General features: G+C 36.2%; 1 protein-coding gene across 1 annotated transcript in view; it reads left to right on the forward strand.

The window, feature by feature from the left end:
- The window catches only part of KLHL1 (kelch like family member 1), a 380716-nt gene that overhangs the window by 330369 nt on the left and 33695 nt on the right, over nt 1–16652 (forward strand). Inside the window, exon 8 of the mRNA XM_070408965.1 lies at nt 11763–11925. Coding sequence (XP_070265066.1) covers nt 11763–11925 — 163 coding nt within the window. The remainder of the gene's footprint in view (nt 1–11762; nt 11926–16652) is intronic.

Below are 16652 nucleotides of genomic sequence, written 5' to 3' on the forward strand. Positions count from 1 at the left end.
TGAAAGAGTCTATAGATGGGGTCTCTAACCTTGTCCTTACATCTAAAAATTTATGAAATATTTATTAACTTGTCTGCATCTCCCTAAAAGATTTAGGATGGGAAGTGAAAGTTAAGTGGTTTATTAAAAGTAAAATGAGCCGAGACCGGTTGGCTCAGTGGATAGAGCGTCGGCCTGCAGACTGAAAGGTCCCAGGTTCGATTCCGGTCAAGGGCATGTACCTGGGTTGCGGGCACATCCCCAGTGGGAGATGTGCAGGAGGCGGCTGATCGATGTTTCTCTCTCATCGATGTTTCTAACTCTCTATCTCTCTCCCTTCCTCTCTGTAAAAAATCAATAAAATATATTAAAAAAAAAAAAAAAAGTAAAATGAGGGAGTTGATTTTCATTGCTTAAGTTAAGTTTGAAGACAATGGATAAAAAACTGTCAATATACCTTGATCTCTCCCCTTTATTTATTTCTCCCTAAAAGATGTTAAATTTCTGAAACACAAATCTGTCTATTTACCCGTCTATGAAGAAGAAACTCCTTAAAGTAATATTCACAGCTCATTAATATTTACTGTTTGCCTCATGCCATTTTAAAGTCTGCTACTTCCCTCTGTTACTACACCCTGAGATTTATCGCACGAGGTATCTTACCAAGCTAGATATACGAAACTGCTTTACAGCCTGCTTTGCTCAAGTTGTTGTCTCTTCCCAGATTGACCCTTCCTCTGTTTCCTATCTAGAATTGTTACTCAACCCATAATAGTGAGTCTAATGTCATTCCCTAGACAAGGTCTTCCTTTATCACCCATGGTAATGCTAGTTATCCTCTCCTCTGCATTCATGATACGTAGTGGGTGTGGCTTAGCACCCATTACTGTAGATCATAATCATTTAGTTAAACATGTTTCATACTTAGTCTCTTAGCTTCTAGAAGAGACTCTGTCATGCTCATTTTTTCCAAATATTTTTTATTGATTTTTACAGAGAAAGGAAGGGAGAGGGAGAGAGAGAGAAACATAGAAGTGAGAGCAAAACATGGATTGGGGGCATTAAGACCAAATGACTGGAACGGCCAGAACAACCAGTCGACCAGTCACTATGATGCACACTGACCACCAGGGGACAGACACTCAATGCAGAAGCTGGGGATTGAGCCCACAATACAGGCAATGTCGTTCCATATTTCCATCAGTGTGTTCCATATTTCCATGGTCATTGGTCGTTCTGGTCGTTCCAGTCATTTGGTCGTAATGCCCCCAATCCATGTTTTGCTCTCAGAATTCAGGCATGTGCCCTGACCAGGAATCAAACCCAAAACTGTTCAGTGAACAGGACAATGCCCATCCAACTGAGCCACACCAGCCAGGGCTGGCATACCCATTGTATTTAACTGCTCACAAATGCCTAAAACATTGTTAGCTCACATTAAAACTCTCATTAAGCTCTAACTGGTTTGGCTCAGTGGATAGACCATTGGCCTGCGGACTGGAAGGTCCCAGGTTCAATTCTGGTCAAGGGCATGTACCTTGGTTGCAGGCACATCCCCAATAGGAGGTGTGCAGGAGGCAGCTGATCAATGTTTCTGTCCCATCAATGTTTCTGACTCTCTATCCCTCTCTCTTCCTCTCTGTAAAAAAATCAATAAAATATTAAAAAAAAAACTCATTAAATCAGTATAACATACTGTCATCAATTGCAAATATATATATCCCTAGCTGGTTTGGCTTAGTGAATAGAGCATCAGCCTATGGACTGAAGGGTCCTGAGTTCGATTCTGGTTGAGGGCACATGCCGGGGTTGCAGGATCGATCCCCAGTAGGGGGCGTGCAGGAGGCAGCCAATCGGTGATTCTCTCTCATCATTGATGTTTCTATCTCTCTCTCTCCCTCTCTCTTCCTCACTGAAATCAATAAAAATATATTTTAAAAAAAAAGCCTAAACAACTGTCTGAACATTTGCCTGGTAGCTATGACATGCAATGACCACCAGGGGTCAGACACTTAATGCACAGGCATGGAAATATGGAACAGACTGATGAATCTCAGAGGGAAGAGAGGAGGGGTGAGGACGGGAAGATATTAACCAAAGATCTTATATGCATACTAGAGGCCCGGTGCACAGATTCATGCACTGGTGGGTTCCCTCAGCCTGGCCCGCAGGATGGGCTGAAACTGGCTTTCTGACATCCCCTGAAGGGTTCTAGATTGCGAGAGGGCACAGACCAGGCGAGGAACCCCACTGGTGCACGTGCTTTTGGGCCTCTAATATATTAATAAAACCTTTAAAAACATTTTAGTTTCTTGTTAAGAACAATACTTGTTCAATTTCTGTAAGTACCTGACATTCAAATACATATATATTTAGTCAAGAAATCTCAGTTCAAGGAAGAAATAGTTAATAATTAACAGAAGCATAAACAAGACCTTAACTAATGAAGTTATTAATAATTAGTGGGTGGGTTTTAATCATACCACCTCAAGGTCAATGTGTAACAGAAACAAACTATATACAAATGTGGGGACAATTAATCCCTAAGCGAGTCAGATAGAAAGCACTTGATATGTTAGACTTGACTTTATACTTGTTACAATATCTTCTTTAAGCCTTTGGACACTTGTTTTAGTCAAGACAACAGTGAAATTATTTTTTATCTGCTGTTTAGATATATTTTTTTAATGACAATTATGTAATTTTTTACTGTTAAAAACTTTAATGAAAATGACCCTGGAAAAATCCTATGATTTACTATACTAGTAAATCAAACTATGTTGGCTTAGAAAATTTACACTGTAATTTCTTTTTGGTTTAACCATACAGAAATTGTTCCTTTAATCTGAAAAAAACTCAGATCATTTTATATGAAATAATGGAAAAAAATTTTTTTTAAAGTTCTTAAAATATAATTGTTTCATTTTACTATTCGCAGGAAGAAATATTTTTAAATAAAACATCTAAGTTTTAATTTATAGTTTTTACTTAATAATTTGAAAATTTATTCTGTAAGCATTTATTAAATGACTAGAGGGCCATTGCACAAAATTCGTGCATGGGAGGGGGTTGTCCCTCAGCCCAGCCTGCACCCTCTTTAATCTGGGAACCCTCAGGGGATGCCCAACTGCCAGTTTAAGCCTCTGCGAGATTGGGCCTAAACCGGCTGTTGGACATCCCTCTCTCAATCCAGGACCACTGGCTCCTAACTGCCTGCCTGCCAGCCTGATCCCCCTAACTGCCCTCGCCTGCCAGCCTGATCTCCCTAACTGCTCTCCTCTGCTGGCCTGGTCCCCCTAATTGCTCTCTCCTGCTGACCTGATCGTCCAACTGCTCTGCCCTGCCAGCCTGATCCCCCTAACTGCCCTCGCCTGCCAGCCTGATCTCCCTAACTGCTCTCCTCTGCCAGCCTGATCTCCCTAACTGCTCTCCTCTGCTGGCCTGGTCCCCCTAATTGCTCTCTCCTGCTGACCTGATCGTCCAACTGCTCTGCCCTGCCAGCCTGATCCCCCTAACTGCTCTCCTCTGCCAGCCTGATCTCCCTAACTGCTCTCCTCTGCCGGCCTGGTCTCCCTAATTGCTCTCTCCTGCCAACCTGATCGTCCAACTGCTCTCCCCTGCCAGCCTGATCACCCCTAACTGCCTCTGCCTTGGCCCCGCCACCATGGCTTTGTCCAGAAGGACATCCAGTCTAATTTGCATATTACCCTTTTGCTAGTATAGATTGCCATTAGTTCAGCATTGTGCTCTATATTAAAACTTAAATATAATCAACAATCAGTATAATTTTTTCATAGAGAAAAAATTTTAAAGCATTATCTCTTAATTTACTTTCAAATTACTGCCCAACCCTTTCCATATCTTTATAGGGATTCTTTACTATCATATACTGCATTTCAAATGACTGAAAAAGATCAATTTGTTCTCTAGGCTTTAGTTTGCTAAATTAATACATTCTTTTACTCTTCCTATAATCTTCCATGGTTCATCTACTCATGGTACTTGTGAACAAACATTTATTGAATGTTCATTAGGTCTAAATCACAGTTCTAAGTGCTTTTTAAGATGCAACAATTAATCAGAGAAAAAAATCTTATTTTCACAGAAGCTGCAGTTTCTTAGACACAAACCCTAAATTATTTTAATACAATCCAGAAAATAATTAAAAACTGCCCCAAAACAGTGGGTTTTGTTTGTTTGTTTGTTTGTTTTTTGCAGCTTGGTAGGAAAATAAAATTTTATCTCTGGAAACTTGAATAAAGATTTAAATGATGGGCAGAATTTTGATATGCTACAGAGATCTTTTGCAGTGTAGGGTACAATCTAAGAAATGCCATGAAAGGTAGCCTACATGAAACTTAGATGAAACACCGACTATTACATCAGACTGATTTGAGTAATTTATAAATATTCTACTTGTAGATAGAATTTAAAAAGTTTGAGGCCAGATATTGAATAACATATCTTATAATAAAGTTTACTCTTTAAAATTTTCTCTACAGAGAAAAATCTTTAAAGTTTTTGAGCACGGCTTGTTTTTGCTACTGGGTGATCAATCTCAATTTCATAGAAGCATCAGAAATCAGTTGGAGAAAGAAGATAGGCAGGTAGTAAACTGAGTTAGAAAGCTGCTGAAATATATAAAGTGAAAATTAAATAAAACAACTTATGGAGAAATCAAAAAGAAAGACTATGTAAAAGTTATTTTGCAAATAAAATCTTCCATTAAAATTATTAGTATGTGATTGATCTATTAATATTTTATACAATTAATTTTAATATGAATTGATGATAGTGATTATGTTAGTGTAGATCAATATTTCTTGATTGAGTAGAAGATATATTGTTAAAACAGAGTTTTCATTAGTAAGTGTATAAAACTTGTTAAAAAGGGTAAGTCATGTATAACAAACATGTTTTTCCTCACTACCCCTTTGATATACTAAACGTTATCTATATATTAAAGCCAAAAAAAATAAATCTGAGTTTTGCAATGTTTAGAATATTTTTTTTTCAAATTTAAGCAAATAATTCTAAGTTAAGCCTGAAAGTAAAAGTAATGATTGACATGTTTGTTTTCATTTCCAAAAATACTTCTTAATGATTTAGTCACAAATAAATGTAGCAATAATGGATTTAAACTAGATATACCCACACCTATTCTCTTTGAGATTTTAAAGCCAATTATTATTACCCAAGGCATTTTCTTGGCATATTTTGTAACCGGGATAACTCACCAGCCTTTAGTGGCTTTAATGTAAAAGTTCTATTCTATTTTATTTTTTTCTTGCAAAATCAAAGTGGCCCCCACTGCTATTTCTGCAGCCTGCTGGAGAGCACTTCTATAGGTCTAATCATCCTAGGAAAAAGACTTGTAGGGTTTAAATTATTATTTCCCATATTTTTTTTTTTCTTTCTGAGTAGACTAACAATATGAAATCTTGCATATAAGAAGAGATCTTAAAAACAGAAACAAAAAACCCTACAGTAAATAAATGAGTACTCATAAAAGGGTGGATTGGGACATTAGCCTCAGAAGCTTATCTCACACTAACCCAGCACAGCAAATGGGTGCTGAGTGACACAAAGCCCAAACAGCAGAGACAGAGGATTCCCTGTGTTCATAAAATGGTGAAGTGCAAACTAAGTCCCCCCAAAATAAGAAAGCAAGCAAAGAACATCAATCAGCAACCAAGTAACATTACGGACAGACAAGAACGCTCATTAGAAACCAAACAACAAAGAGACATAAAGCAACAATCAACAGACACTCTTATATACAATATTTATAGGCACGCATAACCCACAGACAAGACTTCATAAAACAGAGTCTTTTTCATGGATCTTTCAGAAGATGTCTTAAAGTGCCTGGGACTTACAGCCAGACTGTGGCCCAGAGGGCTCCCAGGTGGGGTCGCCAGTGAACACCTGCAAACAGCCTGCTGTTCACAGATCTCATCATATTCTGCTCTCCGTAATAACTATTGACTGGCGTCCAGAGTTGTTTTGGCCAAAATCTGCCAGTCCCAAGGCCTCAAATGGCAATTTTCAGACAAGGCATTAAGGAGTCCTTTTGCAAATGGACCGTTAGCCTCATTTTCTCTAACGCTTTTCCTTATTTCTTAAAGGTATTAAAGGAGAGTGGCTCATGAATCCTATTACCTTGCTGATCTTGCATAACTGCACACGCCAAAAGCTCTCCTTCTAACATAGATTGGCTGTCACATGATCCAATGACTGGGGATCTAGTTGATGAGCCTTCCTCACCAGAGGAGGAGAATGGGAAGGGCTTCCTCTGATGGTGGGGCCTTAGGTGTTACAGGCTCTACCTCAGGAGGAAGGGGCAGTGGTAAGGCCTCCTGCATTCTGTAGGCTTTTGATCCTCATTATAAAGTGGGCATAGTGCAGCTTGAACAAGAGCCCACATAGTTAAAGATGACAAGGGCATTTGTTTTCCCTGGGCCTGATTTCTCCTTAAATTCCTACCTACTTGCTTCCAGAGATCAAGGCCTAATGTTCCAGCATCAAGGAACCATGGATTATAAATTGTAACAGTCTGCAACAGGCTCTTTAATTGTTCTTCTGTAACCGAGGCACCATTTGCTTTTAATAACTTGTCAGACAGCTGCTGTCGGATTGTGAAAACTTAGCTAAGACACAATCCCATCAAAACTGGAAATCCCAAATGGGCTCCAATGACTTACTGTGTAGTAACTCTTCATTTTCTTACTCTTCGTTTTTGAGATTTCCGCCGTGTCTCGTTGTGTTCCTTGGTCCTCACATGGGGCACCACTTTCCGGGGCTGACCAGCAGACCCTGAGTGATGGATGAATGGATTACTTTGACACAAAGTTTGCTGTGAAAGAGAGGGCTAAGGGACTGCCTGGCTAAAGGAACCAGACTGCCTTGTTCGTCTGCCTCTTCAGGCTTTTATTATAACAGCATTTTGGGATAGAGTTTATCTTTTAGATACAATCAGTAGGGTAAGTAATCTTGGGAGGACACAGGTGTCTGCAATATCCTTTAAGCAAGACACCTAAAGACTAAGTATAAAGATTCTGGTAAACACCCAAGGGTCTGCACATGCACAAACTTGTTTGGAAAGGTCAAGGAACAATTAGGGGCGGACGCCTTTGGCCAACTTCCCTAGGATGGAATTCTGATAAGCAGAGTGGGCTGCCTTTAGCCAACTTGTCTAGGATGGAATTTCCTCCTTACAAAGTTTTCAACCAAGTCTCCTGTACTCCCCCACAAACAGCCAAGGCCACAATTGCTGTCTGGTTTGAATGAATCAAAATCATACCTTTTTTTTTTTTATCATATCAACAAAGATATATTTTTTGGTGTGCCGCATAACTTTAATAATTAGTTTATATGTGCCATGAGATGTAAAAGGTTGAAAACTACTGCCTCAGATAGTTATTATTCTAGACTAAAGATAGGCTTGTAACTGAGCCCTGGACAGGGAAGTATGGGAGAAATCTGCTGGGATATTTCTGAGAATCCTCCCTGACAAGATAAAGGATATCTATGCATACTTCCTTTTGTCTCCCGCTACCCAGTTCCCACTCACATTCTTGAGTGGATATAGTGTTATTACTATTTCCCTTCTTCTTCTTCTTCTTCTTCTTCTTCTTCTTCTTCTTCTTTTTCTCCTCCTCCTCCTCCTTCTCCTCCTCATTATTATTATTTGCTCTTTTTGTTATACAGAGCACACAAATAAAAAATAAAGTAAAATATATTACAGATATTCTAAAACTTAGTTCAGCTATATCTATCTATACAGAAAGAGGCATATTCCTCATATCTCCCATGTTTTTCTTATAAAGACACTCATCACTGAATTCAGGGACCATCTGCCTAATTCAAAATGATATCCTCATCTCAAGAGGCTTAACTTAATGACAATCAGAATAAGGTTACATTCATGTCTATACATTATGTGTATTTCTCTGAAATACATAATACATGTTGGTAACATACAATTTTTTAAAAAAACAAAATTAGAGTATTTGGTGGATATTGCTAAGGATTCAGGTATTATCTAAAAAGTCAGAAAGTTGAATGCGCCTAGTTGAGTGGACTAGAACAAAGTCAGCTGATCTCAGAGTAAAACCCAGAACAGCAATGGTTTAACAAGAATAAAGGGAGGATTTGAGCATCTGTGAGCAAGACCACCATTCAGCTGTCAAGCCCTGAGAGCACCAGCAGCTTTGCTGTTAGTCCCCTGTGTTTAACAACAGGCCCAAGGGCACCTCATTGCCTAATGCTGCTTCTACTCTATCCATTGTATCATCATTACAGACACAGCATACTAGTACCTATGCTTTAGTCAATTTGTTGCATCTGCCTAAAAAAAGACTGATGTTTTATCTTTTTTTACATTTTTTTTTTTTTGAGCAGCTATGTGACCACTTAAAACTTAGTGGCTTTATTATGATAGGATAAGAAAAAACAGGGTGAGTACCAATTATCAGTCACTGCTACATAGATAATATAGAAATCAAAGGTAAATGTTTAGCCTTTTAAAAATTCGGTAGAAAGGGTTTGACTCTAATTATAAAACAATTCTAGTTTTCATTCAAAAACTCACCTTGCCGAAACCGGTTTGGCTCAGTGGATAGAGCGTCGGCCTGCGGACTGAAAGGTCCCGGGTTCGATTCCGGTCGGGGGCATATACCTGGGTTGCGGACACATCCCCAGTTGGAGATGTGCAGGAGGCAGCTGATCGGTGTTTCTCTCTCATCGATGTTTCTAACTCTCTGTCTCTCTCCCTTCCTCTCTGTGAAAAATCAATAAAATATATTTTTTTTAAAAAAAACAACAAAAAACAAAACAAAACAAAAAAAACAAAAACAAAAACTCACCTTGCCTGCAATTAGTATGTACTAATATGATAGCTAAGCAAGGGATTAGCTAAGAAATAATCTCCAACATTTTTGTATGAGCATGATTATTGGTAAACAAGTTTTACAGCAATAGATTTTTCATAAATTAATTATTTACTCTAAGAGGATTTTTATAAATTATAAAAAATATATTAATTGTTTAAGACTACAATTATTATAAAACATGCAAAGGTACACATTAAATAATAAGACAATATAATTTCTAATATATTATTTGCATATCCGGATTATAGTATTGTGCACCCTATGAGGAAGAGGTCCTCCACTTTGGAGACCACTGTAACTTCTTAAACTTTAATATGCATATTACCTGAGGATTTTCTTAAAATGAAGATTTTTATTCAGTAGGTCAAGGGTGGGATACTTTGTAGGACTGCATAAAAAATATTACTAGCAACTAAAACCCATATGGAAAGTGCTTACCTTTAACTTTTGCTGTCTTACCTAAAAATGTGGGATAGCTTGCTACTTTCATTGAATTATCTTGAAGGAAAATTATACAGAAAAGTTCTAAAAGAGATTTTACTGCAGAATTATCAAGGGAAATAATATCTATAGTATAGTATAAAATATATAAGCAATTATATGAATTTAAAAGAAGAAAATTTTGGTAACTATAAACATCAAAAATAAATTTTACAAATTTTTGTCAGAAGAAATCATACAATTATTAAGTTAGAGTCACACAAAATTAAGTTAGAGACACTTTAGAGTCCTGGCTGGTTTTGCTCAGTGGTTAGAATGTCAGCCTGTGGACCAAAGGGTCATGGGTTTGATTCCTCTTGTGGATTTGATCCCCGGCTCCAGTCAGGGCCCAAGTGGGAGGCAACCAGTTGATGTTTCTCTCACCTCTCTCTCTCTCTCACCCTGCCCCTCCTCCAACCTTTCACTCTCTCTAAAAGATCAATGGAAAAAAATATCCTCTTCAGATCAGGATAAAAAAAATGACTTTAGATATTTCTATTGTTTTCATTAGATTATTAAGCTTTAATGCAGGTTTAACATTGTTACATGAATATAGCACAGAAAAATATTTTTTGCATTGTTGGCCTTGCTTTCCTACATCTGTAAAGATATTTTTAGTAAGCACAAGGAGGAAATTGAAGTATCATTCTGATTTTCAGATTATTCTGGTCCAATTATTCACTTCACTTAATGAGGCCTTTCCACAAGGGAATCATCACAGCTGCAAGAAACATGCAAATCACATTGTAAGGCATCCAGAGTTCAGAAATCCTGTGGTAATCTATACGAATATCTTTCTTTATAATCTGTAAGCATAAAGTATGAATATTTTCAAAGTAAACTTGAATATTTTTCAAATTTGGTTTATTAAAATATACAATCCTTGGAATATAGTTTGTATTCAACTATTAGAGTTGTTTGGGAAAGGAATATAAGTTTTGAAAATAAAAGAATATGTTACAATTATGCTTTGGTCCTGCTTGAAGATCTTAACAAAGCAGCTTTAATAACTAATTCTAAGAGGGATTATACTGACCATTTTACTTTTATAATAATTAAAATTTACTAACTTAATTATCAACCAGTAATAAACTCATACTATGACTTCTATATTTAATATACCATCATAAATGCTGGCACATCATAAATAAAGTAGGTGCTCTTTAAGAATGTGGAATCTAAAGAACAAAATAAACTGATGAACAAAATAAATCCAGGGACATGGAATAAGGCAGGAGGTGGGGAGAATTAACCAAAGAACTTATATGCATATGTGCATAACCCATGGACACAGACAACAGGGTGGTGAAGGTCCGGGGGGTGGCAGGGGAAGGCAGGCGAGAAGGGGTCAATGGGGAAACAGGGGACATCTGTAATACTTTCAACAATAAAGACAAATTTACATAAATAAATAAATAAATAAATAAATAAAATGGAAAGAACAAATAGGAGAAACATTAAAATCTAATCTAAAAAAATAATCAACTATTACATTAAATATAGATGGATTAAATAACCATGTAAGTCAAAGATCAGTATCCTGGAACAAAAACAAACTTAATGCAGGTTCATTAATATTTAAAAAATTATACCTTTAAGGTGAGAATCACTACTGTAGAGAGAAAAAATATTTCATAACTTAAAAAATAAATTCAGCAAGAAAAAATTGAATTCATAAATGTTGATAGCATACATTGAAATAAAGTAAGAAAGATAAAATATGTATTATATAGGAATTTTTTAATTAGAAAAAGATTACTGGGAGAAATTAAAGGTAATCTTAATAACATAGAAGTATATACTATGCTCTGTTCAAATTGATGTTACATTACTTAATACAACGTTGCTTAAAGTAATAAAGTATTTGAAATGGCAGTATAAAAATATTCTTCAATGTAGAGGCACAAGATGTATCAACTCTGATTTTAGAATTTTCTTTTTCACATGGACATAAATAAGAAAATGTCTTTAAGTTTGTAAAGCATCTAGGTCATACTATTTATTTTTGGTTCTAAATGTTTTCAATTTAATGATTAAACTTTAGTAAACAGTTTCTACAGCATTGCAATTGTTTCCTAACATCTACAGCCTACTCTGAATAGCATCATATATTTTACCATCAATTTTTTAAATATGTTTTTATTTATTTTTAGAGAGAGAGGGAGGGAGAGGAATGGGGGTTTGGAAACATTGCTGAGAGAGAAACATCATCAATCAGCTGCCTCCTGCACACCCCTACTGGGGATCGAGCCCGCAACCCAGCCTGACCAGGAATCGAGACTGTGACCTTGTGGTTCATGGATTGATGTTCAACCACTTTGCCACCCCAGCTGGGCTGTTTACTATCAATTTGATTTTTAAAATCTCACTGTGGAATAAATCCATTCAGTTTTCACTTCTATGTTCTAGGTGTGACCGTACTTGAAGGCCCGATTTATGCTGTGGGAGGCCATGATGGCTGGAGCTATCTGAATACAGTGGAGAGATGGGATCCCCAGAGTCAGCAGTGGACTTTTGTTGCAAGTATGTCAATTGCCCGAAGCACAGTTGGTGTAGCAGCACTGAATGGCAAGTGAGTAGATTTTTCCTTTTTATCTGGGAAAAAAAAAGTTTTTGAGTGAATATTCTTATAAATTAACTCTTAGTGAGATTGTTCAGTTAAAATCTTTTAAAAATATCTTCAGATTTTAATTGTTTTAAAAAATTAGTCTTCATGGATAATTGACAAATCAAGAAAGACTGTGCATTTTTCTGGTTGTCTCTTCATATAAAATAGAAACCAAAACTTCTTCACATGAATTGCTGGTTAAAGATGTATCAAATACATTTCATGAAAATTACATTCAATAAAGATTTGCAAACTTAATATTCTTTCTGATAACATTACCCGGTGAGACTCCAAAAGGCTATAAGAAGTTTGGTGCCCAATATATATTTTTTGCCTAATTATAACAATCTAGTCACTTTTCACAATTTCTACTTCTTTTACTCTATATCAGGAATTCTCAGCCTTAATACTCTTTACTTTTCGAGCCAGATATATTTCTGTTGGGGGTGAGGCTCTGGCCTGTGCATTGGAGGGTATTTAACGGCATCCTGAGCTTCTATGCACTAGGTGCTGGTTACTCCGACCCCAATGTGACAACCAAGATGCCTGCTGACGTTGTCAGATGTCCTTGGGGATGGCAAAATGCACTCCTTCTCATTACCTTGAGAACCCCTGGCCTGAACAAAGCTAATAACACATCTTTGCCTGGACAACTGCTCAAACTAACAATCTGGTCTCCCTACTCATTCCCATACAGTCCACTTGCTAAAGCAGCCAGAATAACCTTTTATGAATGCAAATAATGTCAGTGTTCTTCAAGGGCTCTCTTTGCAATTAGAATAAAATGCATGTCTTTACCTACAAGGAGCCACTAGATCTTGGCCCTGTCTGCTCCTTTTTCTCTGTGCATCAGCCAAGTTGCCCTTTTACCTATGCCTCAAATATGGCAACTTCTAAGCCAAATCAGTCCTTTTGTGTTTTCTTTTTTCTTTTTTTTTTTTTTTGTCTGAGATGCTGTTTCTAGCAAATCTCAGGTGCCTGAATCCTTCTCATTATTCAGGTTTCATCTCAGAATTTGTTCACATGAAGTTGTTTATTAGCCATTATATTTAAAATAGGCAACACTGCATACCTTTCCAAACTATTTACTTACTGTTCTTAAAATTATATATGTTATTGTTTTTGTCTCTTTTTTAAAAAACATATATATTTTATTGATTTTTTACAGAGATGAAGGGAGAGGGATAGAGAGTTGGAAACATCAATGAGAGAGAAACATCGATCAGCTGCCTCCTGCACGCCTCCTACTGGGGATGTGCCTGCAACCAAGGTACATGCCCTTGACCGGAATCAAACCTGGGACCTTTTAGTCCACAGGCCAACGCTCTACCCACTGAGCCAAACTGGTTAGGGCTGTTTTTGTCTCTTATCCCTAGCTTTATAAGTTCACTAAATGTTGATATTTTATAAGCATCACTCATTGTTATATTCTTGGGCTTGCTAGCCCTTTACCATACATACTCAGCAAATGGTGAATGAATTGCCCTTTTTGTTAATCCTCACCCAAGGATATTTTTTCCTTTAATTTTTAGAGAGAGTAGAAGGGAGAGAAAGAGGGGGAGGACGAGAAAGAGACAGAGACAGAAACAGACAGACAGACAGCTACATTGATTGGCTGCCTCCCTCCCCCACGTGCCCTCACATGTCCTGATGGGGCAGGGATGGATCCTGCAACCCAGGTACATGCCCTTGACAGTGAATTGAACGCTTAACCCTTTGGTGCGAAGGCTGGCACTCTAACCACTGAGTGACACTGACCACGCCCAATTTAGTTACTCCTAATAACCTTTGAGAATCTAAATGCATTTTCTAAATATGTGTGAGTATGGATATTTACAAAGTTACTATTATAATCCTATCTAATAATAGACAACGATTGAAATTGACTGGACCTTCGCTACGTCTCCCATTGGCTAATCAGCAAGATATGCAAATTAACCGTCAACAAAGATGGCAGTTAACTTGCATAGGTAGGCACGAAGCAGCCCGAGCGAAAATTACAGCTGCTGGAGTCTCGAGAGGCTTGGAGGCGCCTCCGGCAGAAGCGAAGGCCTGGGTCCCGGGTGTCAGAGGAAAACCGGTGCCAGCAGCCAGGGGATGGGAAGGCCTATTGCACGAATCTTTTTCATGCAACAGGCCTCTAGTATACTGCTTCTGTCACCTAAATTGTAAATAAATATTACCATAGCATTAAAAACTTTTGGAAATTCAAATTTTAATGGCTATTTAGTAGTAAACCATATGAAAAAAACACCCAAATAAACAAAACTAAATGTAAGTCAGTAGTCTCTCATTTTTTACATCAAAAGTATTTAATTGTATCTAAAATACTTATATCTAAAATAATATATATCTAAAATATTTCCCAAAATTTTATATAAAAAGCTATTATTTTCAGGCTTAAAATAAATATTTTAAGTATTTTATTTAGTAGGATTTCTTTTCCATAAATGCCTTTTCTCCCTGGTAATTTTCTTTTCCACATAAACTGGGAAATTTTGTCTTCTATATCATAAATTCAATAATTGACATTTTGTTATGAACTTTATTTCCAATGTAAACTTAAAATTTTTTGCATTTTAGTTTTTCTTACATGATATTTTTGATTCCTCTCTTTTCTATCTACTTCATAAGCATTTTTTTCAATTGAGTGTGCTAGCTTATTATCTTATCTTTAAAATGTCTTGTATCACCAAATGTATATTTTCTTAATTTTTTTTTTTAAAAGCACTGTTTACTGAATTTTCCCAGAAGGGAAATGTTGAAAAGTATATACTTTCTTTGCTTGAATAGTAAGATGTTCTTATGTTAAAGAAAGACCCTTAGCCATACTCCATTGTGCTTCATTTTGTCATTCCATGTACTCCTTGTGATTTTTCCTGTCAGAGCATCTAAGTCTTTTAATTTATCTCACAGTCAGTATATGTAATTATTATTTTAAAAATCTATTAGATGAGAAAAGAATGGTGGAGCAGAATCATGGAAAGCCAAAGCAAATTGCTACCTGTAAATTTTGTTTTTGTATTTGGTAAAGAGACATTTCTGCAGCATAGTTTTAACTATCAAACTTTCTGCTAGTACCATCTTTAATAGCAAATAATATCTGCAGACATTCCTGTAATTTTCTTTTGACTGTAGTAGTTAAGAAAAATCCAGAATCTTACTATCATTGCTACCTTGGAAAACCATTGTGTACAAATAAAAAGGATTTCAATTTATATATACCCTATTTATTTCATAGTGATGGTATGCTATATTAAAAAAAAAAAATGGTTAGAGGTTTTCTTCTTATAGCTTCCTTGTTATACTGAGATTTGTCTGAAGAGGGAATTGAAACATATTACCAACTTTCCACCTAGTCTCATCTGTAAGTTATGCAAAAGACATTTCTTGGAATTGTTTCTTTTTAAAAAATATATATTTTTTTATTGATTGCAGAGAGGAAGGGAAAGGGAGAGAGATAGAAACATCAATGATGATAGAGAATCATTGATTGGCTGCCTCCTGCATGCCCCACAACCTGGGCATGTGCCCTGACTGGGAATCGAACCATGACCTCCAGGTTCATAGGTCGATGCTCAGCCACTGAGCTACACCAACTGGGCTGGAATTGTTTCTTTGTGAATTAGGAACATTCCATTTTCCACTCCTCTATGAATATATTTTTAAAATTCTGCTATACCTTTTAATAGCAATCACAAAAAATTATTTTTAAATTTATGTTAATATTGTCATTTTAGTTATAGAGAATATATGTTATTAATATATGTTATTAATATTAATATGTTATTAATATAAAAAAGGTTCTATTTTTTCTTAAAAATCACAATATTTTTTATTTAATGTTACTTAATTTATAAATTAATAAAAGTTTTCTTTATTCTACATTAAATTCATTTTTTGAAGTGTCCTGCAGACTTAGCTATTCATGGATAGTAAAACTTGCAAAACGAGAATGAACATTTCTCTTCGATGTTAATGTTTTTTAATTCCTGTATAGATAAGTATAGACTTTGTTAGCCTTTTTCCCTTTTCTAATATTTATATAGGAGTAACAATCTATCTGTTTATTGGTCATTTTTTTCCTGCCACTTACATTGATGCTTAATGAGTTCATTTCTTGTATTCTTTAGAAGATGAATATCTCATTGACACAGCAAATTTTATTTTTTTTGTTCTAAATATATTTTTTATCCTTGATGTATCACAGTTATCTCTCATTTTACCCCTTTACCTCCTTCCTCCCAGCCCCTCCCCACTCTTCACCACCCTATTGCCCATGTCCACGGGCTATGCATATAAGTGTATAAGTTCTTTGGTTTATCTCTTCTGGTCCTCCTAGCCCCACATCGAGGTAGGTCAGCAAATTTTCTTAACAGGGATGAGAAATATCCTTACCTATTTATTATCTTATTTATTTGCAACATTATTCGGTAAGGATGATACACACATACATACAAACAGACTATATTAAAGTTACTCATCTTATTCTAGGTTTTTAATAATTACCTCCCATTAATTCCTTCCCTCATACTTTACGTTGAAATATCTTAAAATATGTGTGTTTTGTTATAGATCCCCCCAAACTCAATCAGCAATAAATGGGATAAAAATCTAATAAACAAAATATTTAATGGGCAATGTTTTATAAATTTCATATATTATTATAATTGTAATGTTGATCCAATTTT

Source organism: Myotis yumanensis, unplaced genomic scaffold (genome assembly GCF_028538775.1).
Source record: "Myotis yumanensis isolate MYYU_CA2020_CCGP unplaced genomic scaffold, mMyoYum1.0.hap1 SCAF_3, whole genome shotgun sequence".
NCBI lineage: Eukaryota > Metazoa > Chordata > Mammalia > Chiroptera > Vespertilionidae > Myotis > Myotis yumanensis.